This window comes from Hyalella azteca, unplaced genomic scaffold (genome assembly GCF_000764305.2).
Source record: "Hyalella azteca isolate HAZT.00-mixed unplaced genomic scaffold, Hazt_2.0.2 contig8873, whole genome shotgun sequence".
Taxonomy (NCBI): domain Eukaryota; kingdom Metazoa; phylum Arthropoda; class Malacostraca; order Amphipoda; family Hyalellidae; genus Hyalella; species Hyalella azteca.
Genome location: NW_025938956.1, coordinates 149,229 through 159,794, shown reverse-complemented (window position 1 = coordinate 159,794; position 10,566 = coordinate 149,229). Strand labels below are relative to the sequence as shown.

General features: G+C 37.0%; 1 protein-coding gene across 1 annotated transcript; it reads left to right on the top strand.

Moving 5' to 3' along the window:
• The first annotated feature begins 5,900 nt into the window (after nucleotides 1-5,900).
• LOC108680053 (zinc finger protein 513) lies at nucleotides 5,901-10,137 on the top strand. The gene is made up of 5 exons (XM_018168820.2): nucleotides 5,901-6,374; nucleotides 6,951-7,123; nucleotides 7,341-7,459; nucleotides 8,138-8,287; nucleotides 9,298-10,137. Exons 2-5 carry the CDS (start codon nucleotides 6,997-6,999, stop codon nucleotides 10,111-10,113), a joined length of 1,212 nt encoding a protein of 403 aa, XP_018024309.1. The 5' UTR covers nucleotides 5,901-6,374; nucleotides 6,951-6,996; the 3' UTR covers nucleotides 10,114-10,137.
• The last annotated feature ends 429 nt before the right edge of the window (nucleotides 10,138-10,566 follow it).

Genomic DNA, 10,566 nt, shown 5'->3' with positions numbered 1-10,566 from the left:
ATCGTTCCTTTATCTTCTCGGAGGATGTTTTGGAGAAATTCATCTGTGACAAGAAATGAAGTTGTCTCTCAGGCTATGAGAAGAAGAAGCTTTGAAACGAGCTGGGAGGCCGCCATCCTACTCAACAAAGGGTGACAAACGAGTGTTAGATGATATTCGTTTTGATGGAATAAAACATTATTTTGTAGAAACACAAGACAACAAAAGAAGGATGTAAGAAGGATGTGCTGGAGAAAGATGTAAGATAAGACCTTTCGTTCAGTGTTGCAAATGTAATGCAGGTCTCTGCTTGGCATGTAAACTTCCATTTCATACCAAATAATGATATGTTCTGAGTATTTACATTCTGATCAATATCTCGCTTTCTACCTTTTACATGTAAGTCCAACTTAAAGTATTATGTTTTTGAACACAATTTAATACTTGAAATAATGTGTTTGAACACAATGAAACGATAATTAGAAAATTTGTAGTTCACACGATGAATCAAATATTTGTTTTAGTTTCGCCATTTTACAGTATTTGGAATAATATTGCAAAAAAATATTGAAGACGTTATGTTTTATTGTTAATTTTAAATTTGTAATATCCTAAAACTGTAATATAACATGTCAATTTACAAATATATAAGTGCATTTCGGACACGGTTGTTTTTTCTTTCAACAAAAAAAATGTACTTGGATATGCTCAGTGGTACATATATGGCACATCGTATTCTAGCAATACTATTGTAGAGAAAAGCAAACTGAGACGTTTTCCTAATCAATTAGGTAGAGCCAACACCAAAAATTTGATAAAAAATGAAATTTAAAGAAAAAAAATAATTGGGGCTGAAAAGGGTTAATATGGATATTGTTACCATATATTTCTTGTGAAATAGACAATATGTTCATTTCATCATTTCAGTGGCTTGCACTCAGTTCCTCAACAGCGCCCTCTAGCCACCTATATACCTCATTCCGCATTGTCTCTGCTCCCCTCGGGGACCGTTTCATGAAAGCTTCCCTTACGTCAAGTCTTGGTTAAGACTCAGCCTCCTTGTTTCGCCCTTTCTGACGAACGGGCAGGAACGGCATCATGCCCGCCGGTGCCTATGGAAAGGCAAAGCGCTCCTTCCGCAGGGAGATCGCCTCCCGCGTTCAAGCGACTGCCGAGAACAACGATGTTCTTGCGATCACACTCCCACCGCTTGCATCAGATGATCAGAAGATGCCTTGCTCCCCCACCCTTATCCATCAGCGCTATCCCAGTTCCGTTCGGGCTACTGTGATTCCCTGGCGACCTACACTTTTGGTAGGGTCAGGCGCTTCTCCAGCGCCACCTGCCCCGAGTGTGGGGACCCCCTCCAGTCCGTCCAGCATTTCTTCGCCTGTTCCTCCTACCCACTGAACTCAGCGTCTCTTCACTGTTGGACATCCCAGTGGAGGCGGCGGCGTTCCTAGCCACCCTCCCTGCCTTCGCCCGTCTCTCCATTGAGCGTGACGTCAGTGCCAGACGCCAGTTACAACAATATCAACAAACATTTGTTGGGCAAAGTGGAAGGTAGCCATTTACTTACGTAGTTGCAATCACTGGAAATAGTTCCTGCGTGTCCATCTAGGTCATCGATGTTTGTGCTGCTTAGTTTCATCTATTGTGTGGTCAGCAATCTTGCCCAAGGTGTTGCTTTATTTGTAATTGTACCAATGTTCTGAGAGAGATGTGCAAAACCGATCTTAATATATTTGTTCATGTACATAATCATATATATACTTGAACATCATCTTTCGTTGCTACTCTTAATTTATTTATTTTTAATTAGGTGGTGTACCGGTATTCATTCTTCAATTATAATTTTAGGTCAGAAAAGAAACTCTATCATACAACAAAAATCTTTAACCTTCACCAGACTTTACTGAATTATTGTTTTTTAGAGGCTTGCACATAGATGCTGAATAAATATTTTGATATAGCTATTTAGAAAAACCTGTGGCCACACTCATGTGCAACAATGGCTAGAGTTAACACCTGAGCATGGTATAAAATTTAACAGGACCAAAAATGTATACATATTTGCATGCTAAATTGCATCTTAATTGATGGCAGAATTTTGGTTTTCATTGATATTATATAATTTAAAAATTTTCAAAATATTCCAATCATGTAAATGGATTACTGAATAGGCTGATAAATTTGATGCTTATTAAAATTGCAAGACAATTCTTCTCATCCTATATTTCTGGCCAATCCAGAGTAAAATTTCTAGTATGATGCCGTACCAATTTATGACCTCATACCTTGTATGGTCCCGTAAACTGGGGTAACTTTGACCACTTTTTTTTCAAAATGATGCCATTTTTTTACTAGATAAGTTAAACTAAAATTGAAACCAGCAAAATACAGGTCTATACTCTAGCTTTACTCACCATAAATTGCTGGCTCCTGCCTCTCATAGTTTTGATGTAATTTAAAAAAAAGTGAAGGTCTTTGTTACCCCAGCTCTTGGGGTTTATTTGACCAGGTGGTAAAATCAATTTTATTTTTTGGTAAAATAACTCCAAATAACTCCATGCATAATGATGCATTGTAGTAGAACTCTTCAAGTTACATATGCAAAAGAAAAATTTTAGGAAAGTGTCATAGTTTTCAAATGGGGGGTGCCACCCCCAAATGGGCAAAATGTGACCATCTAATGGCAAACGTGATGGGGTAACATTGACCAGTTTGGAAATTAAGCTAAAATTACCATATATAAGACTCTGTAAAGTCTGAAACATGAAGAAAAAAACATTAATAGGTGTATCAAACATAAAATATGTTATATAGATACCTATGGTAATTTTAACTTAATTTCCAAGCTGGTCAATGTTACCCCGTCATGGCTGCCATTAGGTGGTCAAAGTTACCCCATTGGGGGCGGCGCCCCCCATTTGCAAATTATGACACTTTTCTCAAATTTGTCTTTTGCATACGTAACTAGAAGAGTTCTACTACAATGCATCAAAACCTGGAGTTATTTTGCCAAAAAATAAAAAAAATGGAGGGAGTACTCTGACAGGCTCTAAAAAATAGCTTTTTTTTTTGTGGGTCACATTTTAATTTTTTTAACCTATTAGATATGCAAACTTTTTAAATCTTTCTATTGTGTTACATAGCCTCAGTATTAGGTCTTTAATGCCCATTGACAAAATTTTTCTATGTCAAATGGTTTTTGAGTTTTGGGGGTTTTTGTTAAAAAACCAAAAGTGGTCAAAGTTACCCCAGGAGTCAAAGTTACCCCAGTTTACGGTACTGGTTTATTGCTCTGAATTAAATGGAAACAGAGCAGTCAGTCACTCAGTCACTAGGTACTAGTCAGTGTGTATAGAGGGTAGAGTCTGGTAGATTTATAGGACATTAAACTACCATCAACCAAGGCTACTCGGGACGGTTTTGAGCGTTTTTTGTTAAGAACTTCTTACCATGAAACATTTCATAAACAAGTTTAGGCTCATATTATAGCTCTGTGCGAGGGCTATCGATGCAGTCATATGCAGATGCAGTCATGCGCAGATGCAGTCATGCGCAGATGCAGTCATGCGCAGATGCAGTCATACGCAGATGCAGTCATACGCAGATGCAGTCATACGCAGATGCAGTCATATGCAGATGCAGTCATATGCAGATGCAGTCATACACAGATGCAGTCATGTGCAGATGCAGTCATACGCAGATGCAGTCATACGCAGATGCAGTCATACGCAGATGCAGTCATGTGCAGATGCAGTCATGTGCAGATGCAGTCATGCGCAGATGCAGTCATGTGCAGATGCAGTCATATGCAGATGCAGTCATATGCAGATGCAGTCATACGCAGATGCAGTCATGCGCAGATGCAGTCATACGCAGATGCAGTTATACACAGATGCAGTCATATGCAGATGCAGTCATGCGCAGATGCAGTCGTGCGCAGATGCAGTCGTGCGCAGATGCAGTCATATGCAGATGCAGTCATGCGCAGATGCAGTCATGCGCAGATGCAGTCATACGCAGATGCAGTCATATGCAGATGCAGTCATGCGCAGATGCAGTCATGCGCAGATGCTGTCATGCGCTGATGCAGTCATGCAATGATGCCATGAATTAAAAAGAATGTGTCTTTTCCCTGCATCAGACAGTTTTATTGCCCTTCCTTATAAGCAGATATAGATTATATCGGTACTATGTAAAAGAAAAATTTTAGGAAAGTGTCATAGTTTGCAAATGGGGGGGCACCGCCCCCAAATGGGCAAAATGTGACCATCTAATGGCAGCCGTGACAGGGTAACATTGACCGGTTTGGAAATTAAGTTAAAATTACCACATATAAGATCTGTAGAGTCTGAAACATGAAGAAAAAAACATTAATAGGTGTATCAAACATAAAATATGTTGTATAGGTACCTATGGTAATTTTAACTTAATTTCCAAGCCGGTCAATGTTACCCTGTCACGGCTGCCATTAGGTGGTCAAAGTTACCCCATTGGGGGGCGGTGCCCCCCATTTGCAAACTATGACACTTTTCTAAAATTTGTCTTTTGCATATGTAACTAGAAGAGTTCTACTACAATGCATCAAAACCTGGAGTTATTTTACCAAAAAATAAAAAAATTGGAGGTGGTACTCCGACAGGCTTTAAATAATAGATCTTTTTTGTGGGTCACATTTTTAATTTTTAAACCTATTAGATATGCTAACTTTTTAAATCTTTCTATTGCGTTACGTAGCCTCAGTATTAGGCCTTTGATGGCCATTGACAAAATTTTTCTATGTCTAATCATTTTTGAGTTTTGGGGGTTTTTGTTAAAAAAACGAAAAGTGGTCAAAGTTACCCCGCCGGTCAAAGTAACCCCATTTTACGGTATGCAATGCAGCAATGGAAGTGTGTTTGCGCATGCACCTCATTCAACTCTGTGATTTTGAGCCAAGGACTCTAACCTCTAGATGTCTCATATTGAAATTTTGTATTCAACTTCAGGTGTGTCAAACTTGTAAATTAGGAAACGTATGCTTTAGTTCTATTTATTAAATCAATCTCTTAGAATTAGATTTTGCTTTTATTTATATACACCTACTTGTATTTATGCATTTTCTTCTCAAATTTCAGGTATGATAATGTACCTGGCAAATGGAAAGATTTAATTAGAAATCTGGAGAATTCTCTTTGTTTTCAAGTTCATTTTAAGGATATATTTGTTGTTCAGGGAGATGTTCAATTTCATGATTTTTTCTTTGCAAAATTATCTGCCATTCCTCATTTTTCTACTTGACTGGTTTTGAGGTCATTTTATTATTGTTCACACATGCTGAGCAACAATAAGTGAGTGTCCACGTGATTGATTTCATGGCACAGTTTATACCAGCATGCCTCAGAAGTCAGAACTGCAATTCAGAGAGAAGCCTTGCTGTTGCATTGACTACCATATGTGTAATATTCATTGAGACTACCAATTGTAATAGGTACAGAATTCCTAGCCTCTGGTGATATCTTGTACTGTGAGCCATGCATGCACTTTTCAATGCTGTAATATAAAAGTTTAGTGATACGGAATACTGTGCTTAAAAGCTTCAAAATGTTGATTTAATGCTGTTAAAAATATCTGTTTAGAACCAAATGGATTTTGTATCCCCTATATTGCAGGAATTGTATATTGGAGTTGTTTCATCACTTTCATGCCATCACATTGCAATTGATCATCTCTTTAATTTAGATATTGTCTAAAATTATTTTAGTGATAACTTTTCTTGCCTAATTGCAAATTTTAGAGTCTAGGGTTTAGTTTACACCAATATTATGTGGAAAAGTTGTTTTCTCTTTGCCTAAAGTTGATAAAAATTGTTTACAATTATCAATCAGTAAAAAAATTGTAAAACTTGAATGAAATTAACTTTATTTGGTATTATCATCCATCTTGAGTCCTGCTGCAAAGCAGGATCATATATTGCTGGGAATGCTGGGACAGGACCGCAGTATTTCCCTAACTTCATGTGTGTTTTCTGCATGCAGTTTCTCTGGCGAAATTTTGGATGCTGTCGTGTACCACTTGTATTTTCAACTGGTAACCAAGAAAATTGCGCTAAAATATCTTAAAAATTCAGATGATAAATCAGGACAATTTGCCACTTGTCAAAGTATGACAACCATCTTTGTGAGACGCCATTTTAAGTACATTACTTTCTTGAATTTTCTTTCTCAGATTAAGGCTTTGATTTTTGGGTGAAGTACAAAATATTGAGCCACCTTGAAGAAAGTATTCATGATATGAGTGAAGGCATGAAATGCATGTTGCCACATGCCATTCATTTTCTTCAGTCCACATTGGGAATGGCTCCTCACCTTTATGTATAAATAATATGAGCAATTATCAGAAATCTAGTAAGTTGTCTCTAGTAATTTAATGACTTTTTTCATGGCATACATAGCAAGAAAGAGACAATGAAGTTATTAAAATTAACCACTTTATTCTAAATGTGTTTTTGATAAATACGGTAAGCCCAAAACCTAAAAAGAATCCATTCTGTCTTTGGATTTTCATAAGTTAGTTGCATATTCAGTTTTTAACAATTTTATTAAACAGTTTCTAAAATCTCATATTTGCTACCACTTCTTAAAAGCCAGGAAGCAATAAGAAATGTGCAGGTGAACTTAATTTGTGTTCTTTATTGGGGTTCTAGTACCCAATGCTGTACCATTGGAATTAAACTGCATCCCCTGTATGTCGATTTTGGGAACATTGCAAGTAATTGTTACTTTTTAATGAAGAATCAATGTCACTAATGAACAGATATTTATTTCATACTTACAGCGTACCGGTATACTTCTACACATACATACAGGACTCTTTCTGAGAAACACAGTAAAAACTTTAGGACAGTGCCATTGTTTCCTTTTGAATTGCATGCAGTTACAGTTTTTGCTTTCTTACTCTTATTAACTTTCTTCTCGTTTAAGGTTCTTCAGTTTAATTTGTACCAAGCAAAATCTCAAGGAAATTATTATGGGTGATATGGAAGAGTGCAGTAATGAGATTCACAAGCTCCCTGATGATGCAGTAAAGAGGTGCAGGTTGTCTGGGCTGAGCCTCATGCAGATACCTTCTAGTGTTTGTAAAGTTGAGTCTGATGGTAAGCAACATACCCAAGGCAGCACCAATCACCCTCATTGCCAAAAATAATATGCTTTGTATTATTGCAAATTGTGGTTGTATTTTATATTATCATGAATATATGGCTCTCAATTGTGAGATGACTTTGTATTATGGTTAAACTCTCATAACTGTTTTGATGTCTAGCAGTAGTTTTTATTACCTTGTTAATTCCTTTGAATTGGATCATACCACAGAGGCCAGCAGCTCATCTCAACTCCCAGGAATGATAACAGTCTTTGTAAAAGAGGAGCCTGTAGATGAAGAAGAAAACATTTCTGTGAAGGATGAACCTATCAATATTGATGAGAATCAGGTGAAAATATTACTCAGATATTTCAATGTTGATAACTCAACATATGCCTCTCAACATTTTGAGGGCTAGCTAATTCCAACTTCACTGAAAGAAAGTCCACAGCTTGATAAATTATGCTCCTATGTGCTTGTGAGATTTTCCTTGACTTGACACTTTTGCATAGACTTTTATCTGCTTGTCATGTAACCAAATAATATTTTAGCTTCTTGAATAGACTCAAATCTTAACATACCTAACGAAAAAAGGGGCAATTAAAGAAGATCAAACCCTATATGTATGTAATATTTTGCAATGCGCACAGATAATTTATTACAAGTATGGTACCTAGGTTTTCTTATCAGCGCATGAAGTTCTTTAACAACATCTGTGTTATTTTTAATATTGCATAATTTAGCTTCCTAATCGAAAGGACTAGCTGTACACGCCTGACAGTTTTGGGCATATACAACAGAAGAAGACTCTGGTTATAGTAAGAATATCAGAGTCCAATTCCACAAAAGGTATGAAGAAGAAACTACCGTAATAATTGTTTTTTAAGCACCTGCACTATATACACCAATAAAGATGGGAGCATTCCATATACATTATCTTATATATGAGAGACGTTTTTATTTATTTCAAATTTATCAGGACTTGATTGCAACACTGATATGTGACTGATGTTTCCAACTGTTGTAGCTGGCTTGTTCACATGAGCCCAGCAGCCATGTGTGTGGTGGCCAGCTAGCCCCACCTCCCTCATTTGAGGGGCTGTGCAAGATGGAAGCTCAAATTGAGGCTCGAGCTCACCAGCCCGCCTCACTCATCTCTACCGTGCCTAGAATTGTGGTGGGTGGTTGTGTCTGCTGGAATGATTGAGAATTTGAATCTCTTTCTTGATGGGTTTACAGCAGTTTCAGATTTTTGGCAGTACTAGAGCCTTGTCCATATCATAGAAAAATGTTTTACTAGTTGCAATGTCCTTATTCAAAAATATTTGTCAAGAAAGTGTCAATTATTCTTGATATTGAGCTCATGAAAAATTTAATAGCTTATTATTTTTTACATTTTCCAAATATCTAAATAAATAAAAATCTGTAAGTTATGATATTCTCAAGATTTCAAACTTCTTTACCTAATAACTTAATATTAAAAAATACTGAAGACAATTATTTCACAATTTTTTCAATATTCATCATCTTCATATTTGATGATATTCTACATCATATCACCTTAAACTGATATTCTTAGACTCCAGTTTATCTGATGTTTATAAAATATTGTGGTTACCATTCTATACATTTCCTATGCTGTTAAATTTTGGTAGACTTGTTGAGAGCTTGTAGCTTCCTAGAAGCTTCTTCCCATTCATAGCCTAAGCTTTCTCTGAATGAAGCAAGGTTGTGTGGCTATATGATCCTCTGGGTTTTTACATTGAATTTCTTTGTCGTTTTATAATATTTTTCTATATTTATCTCTTCATAGAAGGTCAGATTTTTTTTCAAAAAAGGCTTGTTCATGGCTTAATCATTTCAGCAGGGCCAAGCTACCAAAGGAAAGCTAGGAAACTGAAACACAAAATAAGATCAATATGCATTCATTGTTGAGGCTGATGTTGGCATCCTACAAAATTGGAGCAATACAGAAAAGAGTTTCTTTGATTAATAAAATAACTAACTTATTAAATAATCATTAGTAAAATAACTTACTTAATTTTCATTAATTTTTCCTTTCAATATTCCAATCAAAGGACCGAGAATGTGTATTCAGAATGTCCCATAATTGTTAGTTTGTGCAGATCAATTCTTAGTTGTTTAAAAGTTATTTACTCATACATTTTGTTGCCGCTGTGTCATCAGAGCGTGGGAAGAGGGCAGTACTCAGACGCTGGTGGCGGCGGCGGCGTCTCTGAAGCGCCCAGCTCCCAGCAGCGCACCAAAAGACTCTCTTATTCTCAACGGAGATTAGAAGAGGCCGAATGGCACAAGCCCATGGCATTGATGGGGCATAATAATTCTTCCAAGAAACGTTATAGCTGCTCGGAATGCGAATATTCTTGTGTGACCAAGGGCAATCTGAAGAGTCATGTTCTTTACAAGCATTCTTCTGAGAAACCTGTTACCTGCAAAGAATGCAAATATTCTTGTGTGACAAAAAGTCATCTGAAGATGCATGTTCTTTCGAGGCATTCATCAACAAAACCTTTTAACTGCGCAGAATGCGAATATTCTTGTGTCAGCAAGTTTAACCTGGAAAGACATATGCTGCACAAGCATACGCATAAGAAGCCTCTTAATTGCTCGGAATGCAAATATTCTTGTGCTGTTAAGAGCGAGATGAAGAGTCATGTTCTCCATAAACATTCATCAGAGAAACCTCTTAGCTGCGATGAATGTCATTATTCATGTGTGACAAAGGGTGAACTCAGAATTCATGTTCTTTCTAAGCATTCATCATCGAAACCTTTTAGCTGCTCGGAATGCGTGTATTCCTGTGTCACTAGAAGTGCTTTGAAAAATCATATGAATAACAAGCATTCATTCAAGAAACCTTTTCGCTGTTTGGGGTGCAAGTATGCTTGCGCACAGAAAAGCAGCTTAACACGACACATGCGAGCCAAACATTCCAGAGAAAACTTCATCTCCACTGCTGAAAGTGCAAATGTATCTCAATGAGTACACATGAATCACTGAATATCATCTGTCGTTTCATTGAACAGAGAAGCCATTTTGTTGCTCCGAAGTAGAGCGCAGTGGCAAAATTAAGGGCACGGTCTGTCTAGAGTGAACTTATTAGACATCTCCCTGGCTACTGGAAAAATCATTGGACAGTTAATGTTATGAACATAAACAAATCATGACTACTGTTGATGCCATTCTGTACAACTGCCGTTGCTGGGGAAATATAATGCATTCAAATGACAATCTAGCTGAAACGGGAATTTCTCGTGAGGAAAATTTACATTCGTCTTGTGTAGAACTTCCTGTTGAAAGAAACGTCTATTATGATTCCATATGAAAAATGATTAATGTACAAGCAAATCAAGCCAAAGATTGTAATGTAGTAGAATATTGACTATCATATCAAGTTATTGAGAGAGGGTTGGGAGTTGTGACCAGTTCGTAGAG